Raw genomic sequence first — 21107 nt, forward strand, 5'->3', positions numbered from 1 at the left:
TACAAGACACACATACCTATCCTTGCTTCTCTCTCCAGCCTCTTCCCCTGCTACCCTCTCCCCGTAAAGGAACCCTCCACTCCAGTCACGTCAGAGACCGGTTCCCAACAGCGCATGCTTCGTCTTTTCTTTCGCATGCACCATTTCTTCCGCCAGAAAGGCCTTTTCGTTCCCTGTAACTGGCTTCCTTGCTTGCCTTTCAAATCCAGTTGAAAGGAAGTGTCCCCTTACTTAGATTAAATGCCCTTCGTGCAAAGAAGCTGTCACACAATGTGTGCTTCTTTAGTAAAAAGAATGAGTGGTCAAGTTTAAGAAATAATTGTAACGGAAAAACTAATGTACTACCGACTTGAGAGATCTACTTACAAGTATTTCACAACTGTTTTAAAGGCTATTTTTAAATAAGAAATTTAAAAAATAAAATAAGTATATTTCCAATAATGATTTAAATATTCTCATTCCTTTTCAAATTAATCACCCTATGAGTTCTGTTTTTTAAATTCATTATCTTTACAACAAACTTACTGGGTCTTATGACACACTACCACACCTGATTTCTGGGTTATTTTCAACATTTCTGATCATCTCAGTAACTTTTGCTCAGTATCAATATTAGATACTACAAAAGGCTATGAGGAAAATTAACCCTCAATTATCTATAAAAAATTAAGAAAAATGGTACAAGGGAAAGAAGGAATAAAGGAAAGCCTCAAACTGAAGTTCCATACTCTTTCCTAAGCAAATATTGCAGAGTATTTCACTTCCAAGTTGAACTGATCTGAATTTCCCTCTAACTCTTCATCACTCTCTGGTTGAGATGAGTATCTAAAATTAGCTTAGACAACAAATGGAAAACAGAGAAGTTGAAATAAAAAGCATACAACTTAAGCCTATGAACTGAAAACTGAAAAAATTTTACCAACTATATTTACCTCTACTAATTTAAACAGCTTATTTAGGCATTAATTAAAGTTAGCAGCATAGTTAAAATGCTACTGTTAATCCCATCTTAAATCTCAGATCACTTCGGATACATACCTTCTTTGTTAATTGCTTCGATCTTGGCAGGGTAATAGCGACAGTCTGTCCACCGAGCCAGAACTTCTTCTCCGGCTTTAAAATCCTAGTTTAAACAACTTTTCAGATCAATACCATGTATAATAAATAAGTGTTTCCTTAATAAAAACAAGCTTCTGCAAACTTTAACAGAATTCCTTTTAAATAGATGACTACACATCTAGCAAATGAAGAGCTTGCTACTTACAAAGAAATCCTCCTCATCCTTCAGGCCTTCCTTTCTCAGCGAGGGCCTCTCCAGGGGCCGCAGTCTATTGCTATCCCAGTAAATCCACTCGTCATAGCGATGACTCCAGCGCTCAAAATGGACCAACATCTTGCCCTCCTCATAGTCGATTTTTTCAATGCGTGATGGATACCTCAAAAATAAAGAGAAAATTCTTACCTTTGTTTACACACAGTATTAAAAAGTATGAACTACCACTTACTGTTAAAACCTCAAACCAAACAACGTGTCCATATTTTTAAACTATTGAGCCAACAAAGTTTCCTTTCTGATTTTTGTCTTTTTTTTAAATGATTGTCCTCAATACCTAATGAAATAAACACTGTGATAAATTCCCAGTGGAGCCTTAAACATATTCCTACTTTTGGCCCAATAATTCCAATTCTAGCACTATAATATACAAAACATTTATCATAACAAAGAAATGTAAAATCATATAAAAGCATGGTTAGAAAAACTGAAGACTATCTATAGCTATCCAAACAATGGTACAGCCACTGGTTGGAATATTACAGGATTTAAATGGGATGTTTACAAAGAATTTTTCTATACATCCCAATATTTTCCAATGAGAATCAATGATGGTGGAGAAAGCTCAGTTAAATCTTAAATTTAAAAATATAAAAATGACATCCATTGTTCTGCTTCACATGTGATGATTCTCCTACAACTGCTTTCAAAGCAGAAATTAGTTAACTCAATACTTTTACAAAGGAAAACTGCTTCATCATTCCTAATGTACTCTATTAAATGTTCATAGATGACTCAATTTTTTTAAAAAAAAGATCATTAAATAAACTTAAGAACTCAAAAAATAGCACCTGGTAGATGATTCAGCCATAATAGTTTGTCTTATTTTTGGCAGTTTGTTATAAATCTGAAATTTTCTTTTCCCTCTGGAGAATTAGCTTTAAATATAAAGCATGAGAGAAATTCAGAAATTGACTACTCCCTGCTTACAGACCACTCAAGCGAGTCAAAGCTTCTACACACTTTGTGGGCTGACTCATTCTCTGTAGAGCCTGTTCCCCCACTTGGTTTAATACTGGACTGCTTGGCGTTTCCGCAGACACTGCTCTGTCAAACATTCATGCTTTTGCCCATTGTTTTCTCTGCCTCACCCTTAGCAACTTTTCCACTTCCTCTGTACACTCATCATTCCACACTTGGGTGAACATGTAAGCACTTGCATGAAGACTTCCCCGACTCTCTCCCCGGTGCTCATAGCACCCATCTCATCACAAAAAGTCATACTTTTTAATACCGTGTGTAACTTTTAGGTTCCTAAAGCACGTGCTGTGCAGCATTTGCTGCCCTTGCGACACTAACATGTGACACACAAAAAGGATCCTGTGGTCAAACAAGCTAAGAAAATATTGGATGTTAAAAAGTTAAACTGCTTTCTAATTGAAAGACTTCTTGATCCCGTTAACAGATGGAGATAAAGCATTTACTATTATCCACAGAATAATTCTTAACATGTCTTGGGTAGGGAGTGTTAGGGAACATGATGTAAGAAGCCGATCTGGCCTGTGAGCTTCGGGAATAACTGAGGCACATCCACCTTGTATCCCACAGCACCCAGGACAGTGACAGACAGACAGCCACTCAGGAAATGCAGAGCATGTGCAGGAAAAGAACGTGCAAATTTCTTCAGAACTAAGAAGGCCGCTGCCCCCATTACAACCTGAAGTTGGCTCGTACTCTGGGTCTTTTGGGGAGTGGGTTGGGTGGGGAAATACTTTGTTAGAGAAAGGAATAAGAATGGACACAGCGGTGTGCCCATTTAGAAACGGTGCTCTACTGCTAATCGCTGGCAGTGCTGCTCTGATTTGTTTGTTTTCGCTGCTCTGGTTTTTGAAAATATAAAAACTGTCAATAGCATTAAGGGAAGCCAGGAATTTCATTTCTTTTTCAACATTCACTAACCACTTAACTACTAGAAAGAGATTTTCTATCAGTTATAAAAACTGATAAATTTCTCCCCAAACATAAAAGCCTCTAATTTCACATATTATCACATCTTTTAAATTTTGAGTAAAAAGTGAGGGGCTTGTTCTTAGGTTCCTTCACATTCTAAATGTACCCAATCCGTATACTTGAAACATTTCTCAAAGTGAGATGAGCAGCAGAAACAGAGGCAGGCGTTATCTTTATTGTCACAATACGATTCAATTCAGTGAGATCAGAATCTGAGTTCAAATCATTTAAACCTGGACTGCGTTTTTAAGGAACTTATAGTTTTCCGAAAATACTTCAAGTTCTGTTGGCTGAGAGGATGCTAGATGCAACCACCAGACTAAAACTTACATCCGGGGAACTTCTTCAGGATAATTAACACGTTATACTCTTTAGAAAGTAAACATCTAGAGTTATGTAAACTTTGGATGAAGGCCAAGAATTAAGTAACACAAATACCCAAGATATTCTATTTTAATTTTTACAATGTCTACTAATCTAACTTTGAATCTTAAACAGGTGTCATAAATAAAACTATTAGCAAGAAGTTCCAAATTTCTGTTCGTTAATTCAACATACCCTTGGGGATCTATTAAGATTAAGGCACTTGTGAGGCACTGCTGGTAGGGAAAAAGAAACATCAACTCCTACCTTCTAGGAGCTTAGCTCAGAGTCAGGTGAGGAGACAGAGGAGAATCAGAATCTGTACTGAGAATCAATTTGTGTCCGGCTCTATGTTCTTTCCACAGTGAGTGTCAACTGTTCTTTATATACCCTATCTCACTGGATCCTGGTACCTACCCACGGTATAGATAACATAGTCCCCATCTAACAGATGAAGATGAAGAATGCCTAACACCTGCAGTAGAGTATTCAAAACTAACTGGCACAAAAGCCTATAGAAGAAATCGGATAAGGCCTCTATCAAAGTGATTATATTATACATGGTCAACTGGTAAGTATATACAAAAATTGTATATAAGATGTTATTATTAATAGTTCAGAAGAAACTGGAAAGTTCACTAAAGGTCCTTGGGAGACACTGTTTATATTGCTCTTGGTGGGGGACTTGTAGGATTTATACTTAATGAATATTGTGCAAACAAAGGTCAAGGGTATACACAGAGCATACCCCAATTATTCACTCTGTTCATTTACTTAAAACCATGATGTGGCCCTAGCTGGTGTGGCTCAGTGGATAGAGTGTCAGCCTGCGGACTAAAGGGTCCCAGGTTCGATTCCAGTCAAGGGCACATGCCCAGGTTGCAGGTTCGATCTCCAGTAGGGGGCATGCAGGAGGCAGCTGATCAATGATTCTCTCTCATCACTGATGTTTCTATCGCTCTCTCCCTCTCCCTTTCTCTCTGAAATCAATAAAAATATATTACAAAAAAAAAACAAAAAAAAAAACATGATGTGGCTCAAGTTTGACAATAGGCCAATGAGGATTCAGAGACAAGTCCAGACCTCAAGGATCTCATGATCAGAGATTGAATGGGCACTTCATAAAGCCAGTTCCCTGTGGCTAGACTATATGGTAAGCAGTAAGATAATTATAGAGAATTGTGGGACTCAGATTGGACTGGTTAACTAGGTTCAAGCTAAAGGGATCTGAAATAGCAAATTAATAAAATGATCCTTTATTCTACTAACAGGGAATTTCATAAAGTTTGTACTTCATTTGGTTATCAATTACACCCTAGGAAAAAAAGTCCTAACATCAAGATCATTGCTACATGTTAAAAAATGCAAAAAATGGCCATTTAACATATTATTTTACACAGTGAAATGACTTCCCTGGTCTAGCATATGGCCATAGTAATAATGCTTTGATACACAAAGTGAACGAAAAATACTGTTGAGCAAATGTATGCACAAATGCCACTCATCTTGAATCACAGCATTATTTTGGTGCACCCTTTATGTTTTACAATAATTTAAGTGTGAATGGAACATAAGATTTTTCGTACTGAATTTGGACGAGGTGGTGATAATGTTCCTACTTTGTCATTTTGTAAAGCCTGGATCATGGAAAGCTGCTCAGGATAGCGATGAGGAAGAGTCCCAACATTTATGAGAGGTCTGAGAAGTGAACGACAGGTTTCAGAGTTAACTATTTGTACGCCATAAGCATCTGTAGACACAAGCGACAGACCTTTTTTCATTAAATTCAAAATATCATGGCAGTTAACCGGTTAAGACAATTAGCAATAGGAAGAAAACACCATGGTTGGCATCTCTCAAGAATTCAGAAGAAAGATGGAGAGAAGGCAACTTCACCAGAAGTATGAGTCCTCAAAGCCAAAATTCTACATGGAGCTCTCTTAACCCTTATGTTTCTGCAAAATACCACAAAATTCCACTATCTACTCTATTTTAACCCCACTTTGAAATCCATGTATTGCTTAAATAATATTCACTTGTGCAGAAAATGAGGAACTGTCTCCACTGCTCTGGGTCCACCTCACTCTCGTATATTTGCACTTGAATCCTAGAGAACAGTTGACTCTCAGCCAACTTTACAAGAAAAATGACCCACCCTAAAATTGGTCTTTCTCGTTTATTAGACTGAATGGAAAGGGGCAGCACTCAGAAATACCTAGAAGACTTTATAAAGGTTCTTGCTGAATTTAATAAGTTCCATACATACAACTGTACTACTGTAATCTCTTCATTGATTTCTTGGATCACTCAGGTCAGGCTTCTCAAGAGCAAGAAACCAACACGGAAGTGAGCATCACAGACGAATTCCCATACTGCCTCACACAGAGAACTGTTTTACACGGGCAGGTCCTGACTCACCCAATAGACAAAATGTTGTGTGTGCGGTATACACGTGTAGGATGGATGATTCTTTTGAGGTGGGGATTCCCAATTTGAATCAGATTTTCAAAGGGGTTTATGATCAAAAAGGAAAACCGTTCTGGAAGGCAAAATCATCTATTAACACTCTAACCACGATGTGCCATTATCCTGGGAAGGAAGAAATAATGATGGGCATGCAACTACGCCAGAACCATAGTCTAATAGATTTTTTTAATCCCTTTATAGTCAATGTAGTTACAGTGAAACAAACTTTATCTGAATTTAGGGACTCATTCTGATTTGTCATCTAGTTTGTTACATCCAAATTTTTACCTCTATTGGTAAAGAAAATCAACCATAATGAAATGACACAGGAAATCCTTGATATACTTATGACCTAGGATTTCCTGCAGTTAAGCAAAAGAAAAGAGTTGTTAACTACTCACTGATAGGTTACAATCCACTGAGCAAGGCCAGACAATATTGAATATCCATCAGGATTCACTTGGAGATTTAGCTAATCATTTAAATAAATGTCATAATAAAAAAAAAGGCAAAGTATTTTTCAAAATTACCCCCAATAAATTATTCAAATTATGTTTTTAATAAGTCATTTTGTTTACTTTAAGATAGTAAAATTTCTAATTTGTATAACTTTAAAAACTGACACTTTCTCTTTCATTCCATTTACTCAGCAAACACTGTCTCTAATTCACTATGTACCAGACACTAAAAAGTAGGACTAAAGCTACAAATACAAATAAGACATTATTCCAATCAACCAAATTCAGGAGGGAAGGAAGAGAAAAAGAGAGTCAAACAAGTTAATGCAGACACAATATAATGTAATGCCTAGCACAATAAAGATCTATTACAGTAGCACAGAGAGTACAGAAATTAGACTTTCTCCTAGAGAAAGTAGTTCTTTGATTTTCAAAGAATGAAGTAACTTGAAATCTGACAAACATAATCTAAATGTTAGCAGAATCTTAAAGGAGTTAGGATTAACATCTCAAAACAGTTTTGTGTACAGTAACTTCGTAATAAAAAAAACTAACATGGTGTCATACAAAAGACTAAAACATATTAGAAAAACTAAAAACAGAGAGATAAGAACTTCCTTACATGTGACTGTTATGAGGATTATTTGCCAAATAATAAAAATTAATGTAGAATATAATCCAAAACAAACATAATATCCTTATAACTTAGTAACCTTCTAAAAGGTTAGCTTCCTAGGAGCGTTTTAAATTTACATTATACTCTGTAATTTTCAAAAGTGTTTTCTCACTCATTAATTATAAATAAAACAATGTCACCGAATATTGTTATAATATTTTTGAATGAACTGCCTTTAGATAACGCACGTTGTTTACACCTTAGAACACACTGAAAACAAAAATGTTTTGATTAATTCAAACTCTGTATTCCAAAATGAAGTAGAAATACAAATGAATCTAGACTTTAAGAGCATTCAGATGATAACATATCAAAATCACATCTTCTCCAACACTGAATAGCAAGTCTCATCCCATTATCCCTCAGTTCCTCTTCTCAGAGCCAATCATCCCCTAGAACACCCATCCAGGACAACCTAGCCAGAGGCGCGCTTCCTGCCTGTCACAGCCTCTGCAGCAGATAACGGGTAAGAGCAGAGCTGGCTGTGTCTTTTCCTTTAGAAGCTGTGGCAGCCACCTTTCAAATTAAGGTTTCATTTCAGATCACTGGATTTAAACTCCTATTTCCCCTCTACCTGAGCACCTGAACCTCCTGCCTTGTCTGCATTCATTCATACCACCAGGTCTAACCAATCAAAAGACCTACACCAGAGCCTTTATAATCATTACCATCTCCCACTATAAAAAATTCCTTTCCTACTCTACCAAAATATGCCACCAGTATTTTACTCAGCATTTATGTACATCATACAATTTGTTCAGACTAACATGACCAAACTCCTCATTATTTAGTTTGGTCATAAAACTCGAAACTCCAGCAGGGTGCAGTCCAACCAATGTTATTTAATATTTAGCACTTAAAATATTATTTTACTGCTATAGCACCAGATGTTATATGCCTACTGATTAAAGCCTTAAGAATTTACACTGACTCCTCTCCCACTAGATTCTACTTTCTTAGAATAACTAATGCTCATGCTATTACCATTATTAAAGCTAACATGCATTAAGTGCCTACCGCATGGCAGAAACCATGACAGGCTCTCAATATGCACTGCCTTGCTTAATCCTCAAAGGATCCTGAGTTGGGTAATGCCATTTCCCAGGTATGAAAAGGAGGTCACAGAGGACCTGAAAGGTTAAGAAACTAGCTCCTGAACTGAGGTCTGTCTGTCTGTCTGTCCTGAAACACTGCTTTCCATTGGATATGTAATCTGCATCTCACAACTGAGACTCTTCAGCTCCTGTCACACTTACTGCAATGTTTCAATAGGGGCTTTTACCAACAGCTACTGAAAACAAGTAACAACATCAAACTACATTACGTTTATTTTTTCTTGAAAATGTAATCTTCTGCTTTTGATGCAAATAAAATTCCTAAAATTGGTTTTGTTAGCCCAACGAGTATAAAAAACAAATGTTATTATATTGTACAAAATAAGTATGCAAAAGTAGCTTAACTTTTATGATGTTTGAAAATTGTCATAATATAAACTTAAAAATTAAGATAGGAAATCTAGGATGATGTTACAAAACTAAGAAAAACACTTAGAGACTTTAAAAATGTTAAATTTGCCAACCTAGCATGGCAAATTATGCTCAGTTTTCAAGCAGTAAGTCACAATTCATTTGCCATAATTTTCTCCAATGGTGATCAGGTTTCACATCCCCAGAACTTTGGGGGTCATTCTTTACCAACCCACCAATTTGCAATAAACTTTGCTGGGCAACTTTTGTGAATGACAGGGGCCAGGGCTTTATATATGTAATTTCATGTAAGTACCTTATACTTGAGTACCTTACCATATCAATTTCTAATTTAATTTTTTAAAAAAATTGTATGTGCTGACTGATGACCTGTGAGAGGTAGCGGTCAATAGTTCTTCAAATATAAAGTCATATAAAAATACTAAAAAGCCGGGACTCATGAAGAATAGCAAAGCTAAGCTGCCTTTTCAATATCATGTTAATGTTTTAAATTATACTACTGACATTTAAAATGTGAAACTAGTATTTTTCTCCCACAGTTAAAATAAATCATTTAACAACAAAATTAAATACCCTTAAGAATCTACAGATAACTGTCTACTCAGTAAAACTAGACTTGCAAACCTTTTTAGTAAAGCTACCATGATAGATAAGTTATTTCCCAACTAATGGCTTTAATCAACTCCCCACCACAGAATAAAGCATTACATACTGCAATGTGACAAGTGTAAAACCTCCAAATACATAATAATATTCAGGAGGAATGATGTAATAGGGAGTTGGATACCTGTTGATATGTGATGGTTGAGCTTCAACCAAATGTCAGATAAGCAAATAAAACTGTCTTATATCTTGACCCAATCTGTGCCATTACATGAACACGCATATACACACACACAAAGCACAGCACAATAAGCCTGAGGTTTACTAGACTTTACACTGTTACACAGTTATGAGGAAATCGTCGGCTTGAAGATTGGATTCTAAGGTAAGCTTGGGAGGAAGGCTCTAGGACAGCCAGACCTGAAAGTAACCTGCCTTGCAGAAGTGCTATAATTCCAGGGAATGAGAGTGACATGGCATCCTGGTCCTCCGGGCCCTTCTACACACCAGAAACATGCAAGTCAGGAACTACGATGGCCTGTGAACACTGAGCCCATCTGCTCCTGGAGCCGAGGCTCAAAGCTCCAGGGCATCTATATGAGAAGCAAGGAGGTGTCACTAGACTTGAAGCAAAAGAACCTGCAAGACTTGGATCTTTTGGCCATATCACCTGGAATAAAACAGTAACATCTCAGAACCTCAAACCTGTCAAGGGCCTAAACCACAACCATCCAGCCAGGTGGGACTGCAGATTGCAGAAAGAGGAGCAAGAACACTGAAGCAAAGTATATGCAGGTCAATATATCCGATTCTTTTGAAAAACAGCAAAAACAGATTTCTGGATCGTACCATTTTGCAATGTACTTACATTTTATTTCCTCTAACATAAAGAATTAAAAGCAGACTATAAATCCTGATATTTCCATTGCTATTCAGATCAAAAACTTGATCTTCAGGTTCATAATTCTGTATAGTTTAGAACAGTGGTTCTCATATGTGCTCCCCAGACCAGCAACATCAGCATAACCTGGAAACTTGTCCGAAATGCAAATAATTGGGCTCCCTCAGACCTACTCAATCAGAAGCTGTGGGTGTCAAGCCCTGGGGCCCTGCAATCTTTGCGTAACAAGCCCTCCAGGTGATTCTGATGGAGACTAAAGTCTAAGAATCACTGCTAGACTTCACCAGAATCACTTCAAAACTTTAGTGTCAATGAACCTTATAAGAGAAGCAATTTGTTAATAAATTGGTACCACATAGAAAGTTAGTGAGCTGAAGTGTCCTATTGGACAAATATTCTTTTTTAAACCAATAGTTATGACTCCAAGTAATTTCAAAATTAAACAATTAATGGAAAAACATTTAAAAGAGTGACAGAGCTGGTTGGATAAAGGGTAAGCACCTGCCCAATACCCACTAGACTCCAAATAGTTCAAACCTCTAAATCTCTGTTCCAAAATATATTCACCTTTCTCCACTTTTTGCAACTCATTTTCTCTTCTAGTGACCAGCCATTTTGAACAAACGATGTATGACTCCTACCCCTTGTCTAGCTTACTTCTGCCTCAAGTCTGTTACATATCTATGTAAGATATAGAAACCTGCCATCACTTCATCACTGAACAGGTGGAAAGCAGACTTTAAAACTGTAAGTTTCTAATTCAAGGGAACCGGAAGGTCATCTACTAAGTCATGGCCTCATTTTAAGGACATTAAAGCAGAAAGTACTCTCCAAAGTCACCCAGTTCATGGCAGAGCATTTAGAAGCCACATTTCTGACTTCTGGTTAAATTAACTTGTATTTCTAATCTTGCTGCTAACCTTTTTCATAGGGAGAAGAAAGGAGAACTTTATCTTTAAATGTTTATGGGGCTTTCTTTTGTGGAAATTTTAAAATTGAAGAACACAAGTGCTTGTGCACGGGTATAGGCCTGCTTGATGACTAAAACTGAAAGTTCCCTTAGATCTTAAGTTTCAAAATGTGTGACTTTATAAATGTAAACCACCTCAGAATTTAAGAAGAAATCTTGTTCATTTCAATTTGAAGTTCTCTGCAGCAAGGGTCCTTAATCTGGAATCCATCAATAAGTTTTCTAGGAGCACCATAATATACAATTATTTTCACGTATAAATGTGACTCTACAGTTTTCTGAGTCTATAGCTGAAATTAGGTTCTCTAAGGTAGTTAGTGGCTCAAAATAAGAATCAATACTTTTCAAGTGTACAGACATTTAGGAAAACCCAATTTACAAAAAAGACAAAATTTTATTCATATTAGAAAAAGGATCTCTATTTAAAAAGTATTCACCTAAGGTTTCTACAAGTTTCAAACTTACCTCATATAATTAAAACATGACTTCAGGTTTTAAACTTGGTTCACATACTACTTTCAAGAGCCTTCTTATCCACATACAGACTCTACAACTTGTCTCTACCATGTTTCCTTTTGAATAGCTAAATCCAATTAGGAAAAAGCAACCCTTTCCATTCAGAAAACAGTACTCTTATTTAAATTAGAAGGTATTTGAACTTGGTACAATCTAAATTTCCTCAACTTTCCCACTCTATTAAAATTCTGTTCATGAACATTTTAAAAACTCACATTTGCAACTGTTCCATACAGTTCAAAAAAACTCCAAATGTATGGAAACAGTATTTGCCAATTCAAATTTATACTGTTCTACCAAACTCTGATACTTGGAGACATCTCCACATTTTTTAATCTTTCATTTTCCTTTTCTTTAGATCTAGAACAGAACTAAATAAAAATGTACCCAAAAAAGTCAGACGAGCATAACTCATCTGAATGTTTTAAACTGACTCCATGTCTCATTTCTTTCGGGAGTAACGCCAGAGCATACTACTTGACTTGTTCCATAATTAAGTCACTTGCCATAGAGTAACTATTTTCATTTCAATCAAAAGACAAAGCTAAACCAGTAGTCAAATCAGTACAATTTAAACACTCTTCAAAATTATTACGTACTTTAATATTTGCAAGGGTGTTTTGTAAAGTATAAAACTATGCAGAAACTAAGATCTTATCATCACCTCAAAAACATGGAGTATAAGCCCTAGCTGGTTTGGCTCAGTGTATGAGAGCACTGGACTGCAGAATGGAAGGTCCCGGGTTCGATCCCCAGGAGGGGGTGTGCAGGAGGCAGCTGATCAATGATCCTCTCTCATCATTGATGTTTCTATCTCTCGCACCCTCTCCCTTCCTCTCTGAAATCAGTAAAAATATATTTAAAACAAAAAACACATGCAGTATAGTTTGTTGCAATGAAATACTTTTCCCTTTGCATTTCAGGCCATTCTCATGTCAAAACAAAGCTACACTGAAAAACATCCCCAAAGAATTATTTTTCAACTCTCCCTCTGCCCGTGCTTTATAGTTCTGTATTATTTTGTAGAATTTGAAGCAAATTTAAACACATTATTTTATCTGATCCCTAAAATAATCCTGAGTAAATGCCAGTAATACTGCTTCATTTTACTGATAGGTCAACCAAGTTCAAGGGCTTACCCATATTTACAGGATCAGAAATATGACAGTTTGAATTTGAACCTGCCTCTTTTGTCCTTAGAATCCACTTAAAATGTCTCCAATATAACTCCAACTCAGAACTTCCCTTTCTCCAAATATAATTCCGTAACAACAACCTGTGTCCATGTTCATTCTTGTGATGCTGTATTAATGAGATTATGAAACTGTCAAAGTTTGGATGTTCAGAGGTAGTGACGGAGGTAAGGTAGAAAATGCTGATGGTATTAGCTGTAAACATTAGCATATTATAAGTCTTTTAAAGTCTTTCAAAGGATTATTAAGAAAGAAATGAAATGTTTTAAGTAAAACTACAAAATTTTTAAAAATTAAAGCAACCCACACTTCTAAGTAGGAGTCAGGGTTAGTGAGTGCCGAAGCAATCCAAGTTGGAAAACCACACGCTGGCCCTGGAGAAGACTGGCTTCTCACAGGGCTTCCTCGGGACCTGCATTCATTAGTATCAGTAACTAGTCAGACCACCAATGAGTTCTCTCAGGTAACTCTAAGGTTACTTTGAAAACAACAAGTAATAAATCATTACTTAAACATGTAGAGTGTATTTTTCAAGGCTGAAGTATCTTTATGAACTTTAAAAAATGTGGAATATGGTTTACTCAAGCAGTAACTATGCACTTTTCCTACAAAAACTACATTGAGTCTTTCTATTAAACCAAAATGGGAACTTAACCTCCAGTTTATTTGTCCATTAAATTGAGAGGGTATCCTTTTATTTATAGGGCACACAGTAAAATTGTTTTCCTTTTTTATACAGGAAAAGCTTTTACACATAGGACAAATTCACATTTTGGGTGCTCAACTATCACAACTTTCCCTCTGCATTTCTCTTTAAAAGGTAATGTGTCAACATGTGATGTTACTTCCTTAACAATACTCAGTAATACTTATCATAAATGTCTCAAGTGCAAAGTCAGTAGTATTTTCATTCCTGCTCCTCCCTCCCTGTCCAATGACTATAAGAGACTTTCCGATTGAATGAATGACAGTGGAAAACTAAGCATTCAATATGGATGCAACAGGAGAGAATATGAAAGAAAGTGGGTAAGGAGGGGTGGGAGAGAGAAGGGAATTATTTCAGTATATTTTCAGGGATTAACTATTTTGCCTTCACAAGAATATCAAAGTTTTTCAACACTCAACCCTTCCACTCTTTTACCTGATATTAAAGCAAAAATTTGTAAAATTTACATGAAATACAGAATGGGACAATATGAATAAAGTTTATCTCATTTGGAAATAAAATCAGTTCAGGTCTCACTGAACTTCTTTTGTGCCTCATAGAAAACTCAGTAAATCTTAGCAATTAATTACTGTCCTATGATAAAGCACTGTAATACTATATCATAGGGCCACCCAAGCCTAACAAGTTCTTGAGACTACTGATTAATAAACAAAGTCACAATAGGAAAATTATTTTTTCAATTACCTAGAATATGCATATACAATACTCTTAATCATTTTTAAATTAAGCATCAACTGTAGCAGTATGCTAAAATGTTCATATAAATAAGCTCATAAAAATCAAGCTGATGACAAGTTTTAATAATTATCACATGTAATTGTTTTGGCTAAAGTTTACTTACTTTAAAGAGGCCATTATTATTTGGGTCATTAAAATTAAATCTAAACTTAATTAATGAGTACATATGCATGTTACCACCCTACGTAAGCACTTAGAAATTTCATGGTGAGATGCATAAGACAATGAAAATATTTAAGCTATGATTTTCATTTGTTCTCTGAAATTCCAAATACTCTAAAAGTACACTCAGGCTTGACTTTTAAAGTGATTCTTTTTTATAACCTTTTTACTTTAACTATTGAATTATCAATTTAACAACTGTTAAATAAAAAAAAAAAAATTTTGACCACTTAAAGTGAATTTCTTACTAATATCAAAGTTAATTATGCTAATATCCCTGAAAGTCACTAAGAAAACTAATAAGCTGTGTTTCATCAAAACTGTTAGTTCAGCCAGAACCGGTTTAGCTCAGTGGATAAAGCTTCGGCCTGCGGACTCAAGGGTCCCGGGTTCGGTTCCGGTCAAGGGCATGTGCCTTGGTTGCGGGCGCATCCCCAGTGGGGGGCGTGCAGGAGGCAGCTGATCCATGTTTCTCTCTCATGGATGTTTCTGGCTCTCTGTCCCTCTCCCTTCCTCTCTGTAAGAAATCAATAAAATATATTTAAAAAAAAAACAAAAAAAAAAACTGTTAGTTCAATTACAAATTGGTCAGTTTGGAAGCCTAAGAAAATATATTACTATGAATTAACTAGTAATTTAAAAAGTCAGTAACTTAAAAAAAGAATTTAACACCAGAGAAGTAAGAAGTAACATTTCTCATACTCTTGTATCAGATTCAGAAGTGTGCCTTCCTAGTGAAAAGCTTCTTTTGCTCACGACAGCCCATGGCTAACTAAGCAGGCATGCTTGGCTGCAGGTCTGACGCAGTGGTTCTCAACAGGAGCGTGTGTGGAGATGATTTTATGACCAGGCGGGATGCTAGTGCCTGCTTCCCAGGTGCTGCCCAAAGCCCCTACTGAGAACTCCTGCGTACACCCGCCGCCTCAGGAGAGTAACAATTGTGTCCCCTACAAAGGAGTAACCACGGAGGTGTAGCTGGAAGGCATGGGGCCATACAGCTGTGCCTTCCCACCTCAAACTGCAGTTTCAAACGGTCCCGAAGCAGAGGCCATGGCAGCGTTCGTTAGGCTGGGGGTCAGGGACACGTGGAGAGTTCTAGCGCCAGATGCTAAGAGACGGAAGTCTCAGGCTGGTCTAGAGTCAAATATCACAACACAAAATTTTCTCCACCTGCCATGGCCAACGCAGGAAGCTGACTGAATACCAATCAATCAAAAGCACATCTACGATGCCCACTGTGTTCTGAAGGGAGTTGTAGTGAGAGAAAATGTCAACAAGTCTGGTAGACAGACCTGGACCTGCTAAATGGCTAGCTAGATCCTCATCAGAACCACAGGATTCCAGAGGGGCAGAGGCAGCACCACCCCAGGAGAGGAACCCCTCCAATGCCCCTCCCAGGGTAGGGGCTGAGAATGGCGCCGAGAGACACCGCCCCAGAGAGCAGTAGAGGCCAGCTAAGTGGAATAAGGAGAGAGGACCCTCGTTACTCCTGCTGTGGTCCCTTCTCTCCTTTCCAGGTGGCGGTTTTATCTCATGTAACTCATTTTCCCCATGCCATGATGAGGGGTATGTTGAGGTGTTTGAATTCACCACTTCTCACAGATGGCCAGAGGAAGGGGGAAGAAAGGTGGTTTGGCTTTTAGGTGGGCTAGTGAACAATGACTATGCTAACCATCAACAAATACTGGCATTTGAAAGTGTTATCCCAAACCTGGGAAGCTGGTTATCTGGATTAATCCCCTCCTCCCACCACAATACAGCTCCAGTTAACTACACAGGGATACTGACACTCTCTTTATATCTCATGTCCTCCATCCTCATCTGCAGTTCCCAAACACCTAAAATGCTCTGACTAAAATGATCTGACTAGCAACAATGTTTAGATGCTAAACCTGCAAAGTCTGAAGAGCAGGCAAACTAAAAACCAGTGTGTACACATATTCAAAATATGACTACATTAGTGTTCCTGCCACGGTCAGAACAGCGATGAACCCACATATGCAAGACTACAGACATGTGCTTCAGGTGAAGAGCTCCGATTTTCCATACCATTTTTGTAAGTAGTCCAGTGCCTCCAACCGAGCCCCAATCTCAAAAGTGATTCCAGGACGATTTGGGGGCTTTTTACTCATCTTGAGATACTATTCTTCAGTATTCGCTTCTCACTACCTCAAGAAAGGAAAAAAAGTTAGATTCTGATGCATAAAATGCATAAGGAATTAAACAAAAATTTAAAAACATTACAGTAACTGCCAAATTTTTAAGAAATTTGAATGATGATTATCAATATCTCTAGGTAGAGTACTGTGCAACTTACAGGCAATCTTAAAAACGGATTAAGAAAAAAGACATTACACCTAAAACCTATTTGTTCATGTTGACCAATGTCACCGCAATCAATTTAATACATACTAAAAATAAAAATTTTAAAAAGGACATTAACAAGATAACTACTTAAAAAGAACAGATGGGCATTAAAACTAACTAATGGCTACCATGCTTTAAATTGTAGCTTGGAAAATATCCAGGAAAACTCTCCAGAGTAATGACTGAAAATGTTTTCCTGGCTTTGAAAAATCAAGACAGTTGAGTGTCCTGGAATATGACTAATGAGATTCTTGGGCACAAGTTAACCACATTTTCCAGCAAGTGTTTACTGAGTGCCTTGTAACACGAACGGCTTTTGATAAGACCCTGGGGGACACACAAAGATGGAAGCAGCAGTGAACACGCTCCTCCGCCGTGAAGACTGGCCATTCCCCCTGTGATTAGGGCATCTCATTCCCTATGACCCTCCACCTTGGTAGCCAATGATTCAATAATTAACTTAACATATAAAGTTGCAAAGGAAATTTTTTCCTTATACTTCGCTGAATTCAATGAGCCACAATGATAGGGAATTTTTTCTAACTCTGAGAATTCATTTCTACAATATTTCAATATAGGCAGGGCCTCTGTCAACTTCAATATTGACAATAAGTGGTTGTAACGTTCAAACAAACACTACAAAGGAATACCTATCTCTCTATCCTCTCTAGACCGCTGGCAGGTGGACTAGTCTCCTCTGGCCCCGACGGCCACCGGCACCCGGAGGCAGCCTCTTTTCCACTAAGGATCTGGTGCCTGAGTGATGTAAGCGCATTTTAAGGCAGCCTTCCCAAGCGATAGCAGGTAATCAGGAATGCAAAGGGATCCCTAAAGGCTTTCTGGATATTCAGAATGGCTAATATGACAGTGCTCCCTCCCAGTTTAAAAAGGAAAACACACAAATATGTAATCATTTTAATAGTTTGGTCACAATTCAAAAGGGACCATCCCTAACAATAAACACAGGCTCACAGAGACAGAGAACAGACTGACAGCTGTCAAAGGGAAGGGGTTGGTGGGCTGGGTGAAAATGGTGAAGGGAGTACGCAAAAAAAAAAGAAAAAAAAATTCCAACAAACAAACTTAAAAACAGACAACAGTATTGTGATTACCAGAGAGAAAGGGGGGTGAGGGGAGGTAGAAGAGGGTTCAGGGGGGACAAATGGTGGTAGAAGACTGGACTTGGGGTGGTGATGCATAATAGAATTGTACACCTGAAACCTATACAATTTTATTAGCCAAATGTCACCCCAATAAATTCAATAGAAATTAAATTTTTAAAAATAAAAAAATGAATAAAACCATCTGTCCTTTACTTTTTGAAAAAAAATCTGATAGATAGGGGGGAAAACCAACACCAATACTTGCCATTTAAATAGATAAAATCAAACTTAAATACTCATGACTGGGGAGGGTAGTAATAGCCTCCTGCCATGACAGCAGCAAAGATTGGTGCATTCATGTTCACAGGAAACGCGGCCAGGAGTTTATTTGGTGTAAAGGGAACAAAAATAAGACTATCTTAATAGAGGTCTCGTCAGTTTGCAACCTATCAGGCAGCTCCCCAAATGCCGGTGCAAAAATCGAATCAGCCTTTCCTGCTGTTGGGCACAGGCAGAGCTGGCTTGGGGGCTCACTGACATCCTCTAGGCTCCAGCTCAAAACCCCCGAGAAGTAACCGAGTCGAGACGTGTAATTCCCCGGGATACTTCCGCGCGAGTGACCGGAAAGGCCAGATGGCCTTCTCCTCGGGTGGACCGGGGAGGATGAGGAGGGGTTTGAATGAAGGAAAAAGTCGGACAAAGTCAAACGGGTCTATGGGGCGGGAGGACTTGGAGCAAAGAGAGAAAGCGGGGCAGGGAGAACGGGGAGGAGGGGAAAGAGGAAGAAAGGAGTGGCAAAAAGTGAGAGCGGTTTAGCTGCGGGAGACGACCACTGGGCGGGGAGGGATAATGAGCAAGAGGCAACACCTGCAGAGTGCGGCGAGGGTCAGGGAATGGCCGCGGGGCCCCGAAAAAGAAAAAAAATAAAGAAAAAAGGTGGGGAGCGATGCGGGGCGGGAGGAGGGTGGCAGGAGACGGACAGGAAAGGCTCCGACGGCGCAGGCGAGACGGAGCCGCCTCCAGGTTTGACAGCCGCCCGGCCCTCGGCGGGGGGGAGGAAGGAGGGGGTGAGGGAGCGGCGGCGCCCAGACAATAGGGGCGGCGAGTGACGGGGAGGACGCGGGAGGGAGCGGGCCGGAGGGACACCCGCGTGGGGAGTCCCGGGCGGCCAGGCGGGGCCCCTCCTGCCCAGCTGCCGCCGCCGCCGCCTCTTACCGACTCGGCCTCCTGTCCGCACAGCAGCCGGGCCGTCCGGGGCCGAGCCGGGCACGAGCAGGGCGGCCAGCCCGGGCCTCCGCCACCGCCTCCGCCTCCGCCCAGGCGGCGCCGGGGAGCGAGCAGGAGCGAAGCGAACTGGAGCCTCGGGGACGGGTCGCGCCGAGGTCGCGCGGGAGGAAGCCGGTCTGAGCCCTCACGCCCGCTCGCTGTCCGCTGCCATCGCCGCCACCGCTGCCGCCGCCGCCGCCGGCCAGCCCAGACGCGACGCCGGTCCCGGCGACGTCAGCCGCCCGCGACGCCCCGGAAGGGGCCTGGACGCGTCACGTGGCTCGCGAGGGTTGGGCCCGGGCCGCGCCGCCGATTGGAGGGCCGCCTTGGGGGGGCGGGGCTTCGCGGCAGTTGGCTGGCGGCGGGTGGGCGGGGCCCTGGTGAGCGGAGGGAGGAACGCGAGCTGGGGGAGCCCATTGGCAGTTGGCAAGGGTTTGACCTTTGAGCGATCAGCAGGGAGCCTGTTGAATGTTATTAGTATCGATTTGATGGGAGCCAGGTCCCCACAACTCCTGGTGCCCGCACCCTGCGCAAACTCCTGAAATGCATTGCACGCTTTCTGAGATACCCACCCCGTTCACATTAAAATAGAGCAGATGGTTACTGTTATAAAGTCAGTAAGCCTCTGTTAAATGAATCTTGCAGCAGGCGCTGTGCTGTTAGTACATCACATGACAACCCCAATCACAATTGTTTGCTCCCCATAGTCCAGAGATCCTTGCAATACAAGAGGCAGATATTACTAAGACGTGTGTGTATGTGTGTGTGTATGTGTGTGTGTGTGTGATTTCCCCACGACGACACAGCTAATGATGGCAGAACTACTTCGATTGAATATCCACCATGTCCCAAACTGGTCACTAGGCACAAGAAAAAGTGTTTCCACCGTAGGGGAAACCAACAAATGAATACACTCAAAGCAATATTGGAATGAAGCGTCTTTTTTCTCTCTCTTTCCAGTGTGCCACTCCAACTCTCAAGCTTTCTAAATGCAACGTTGCATACAGATAACACTTGTATTTATCATGCTTTGCAGTGTGGAATTAAAATAGCAAAGAAGCTCTCTTTAAGCTTCAATTATGGTGGATTTTGGAAAGTTAAACAACCGTATTCATATCCTTTTATTCAATAGACATTCATTCATCACTATGCTGCTAATAGGTCCTGAGCTAGACTGAGCATGGCAGTATGTAGAAAAGATATAAATAAGAGAATGTCTGGTGGACATTTCTCCTCTTGTATGGTTGCCCAGCATCTGCACTCCCTTTCCATGTTTGGGAAATTTCACATCATACTTGTCATCAGTGTAATACACCATGTATTTCCAGAATCTTCTGGACACATAACAGGATTTTATGTTCCATCCTCCTTAGAATTATGTATAATCATTTGATTTGCTTTGGCTAATAAAATAAATTGTCATGTCCAGCTGGTAATGTAAAGGCCAGTTCACCAAGTTATCTGTCTCTGATATAGTGAAAAGCAAATTTTGAGATGGTGTCTGCTCCAGCAGCCCAGGTTCTAGACAGATTATGATGAGCCCAGAACCAACTGCTTACCTCAACTGATATAGTATAAGGAAAAATAAATAAATATGTGTTGTTTTAAGCTATTGATATTTGGGTGGGTGGTTGTTGCGCAACATAAGCTATCTTAACTGACAGATACACCCACCTTGGAGTCTTGAAGGCAGAGTCAGCTTTGCAGTGAATAAGATGACAATGTTAGAAACTCACATTTCTAGTCTCCATTGCAGAGAAAGGGCTGTTTTCAGTGATACTAATTAGACTGTCTTGCTGAGGAGTGTGTATCAGGAGCTGCTAGTGAT

The 21107-nt window shown here is 39.5% G+C and overlaps 1 protein-coding gene across 6 annotated transcripts in view; it reads right to left on the reverse strand.

Moving 5' to 3' along the window:
• Positions 1–19514, reverse strand: part of PHF20L1 (PHD finger protein 20 like 1) — a 56440-nt gene extending 36926 nt beyond the window's left edge. For 2 of the 6 annotated variants that reach the window (XM_036337627.1, XM_036337623.1), the window contains exons 1-4: positions 19229–19514; positions 16593–16708; positions 1265–1436; positions 1039–1123 (exon numbers count right to left, since the gene is read on the reverse strand). In XM_036337627.1, coding sequence (XP_036193520.1) covers positions 1039–1123; positions 1265–1436; positions 16593–16675 — 340 coding nt within the window. In that variant the 5' untranslated portion in view covers positions 16676–16708; positions 19229–19514. Of the gene's footprint in view, positions 1–1038; positions 1124–1264; positions 1437–16592; positions 16713–17560; positions 17887–19228 lie in introns of those variants that run through there. The other 4 variants (XM_036337624.1, XM_036337628.1, XM_036337626.1 and 1 more) reach the window with 4 other exon arrangements.
• Between the last annotated feature and the right edge of the window lie 1593 nt (positions 19515–21107).

The sequence above is a fragment of the Myotis myotis genome, unplaced genomic scaffold, assembly GCF_014108235.1.
Source record: "Myotis myotis isolate mMyoMyo1 unplaced genomic scaffold, mMyoMyo1.p scaffold_m19_p_16, whole genome shotgun sequence".
In the NCBI taxonomy this organism is placed as follows: domain Eukaryota; kingdom Metazoa; phylum Chordata; class Mammalia; order Chiroptera; family Vespertilionidae; genus Myotis; species Myotis myotis.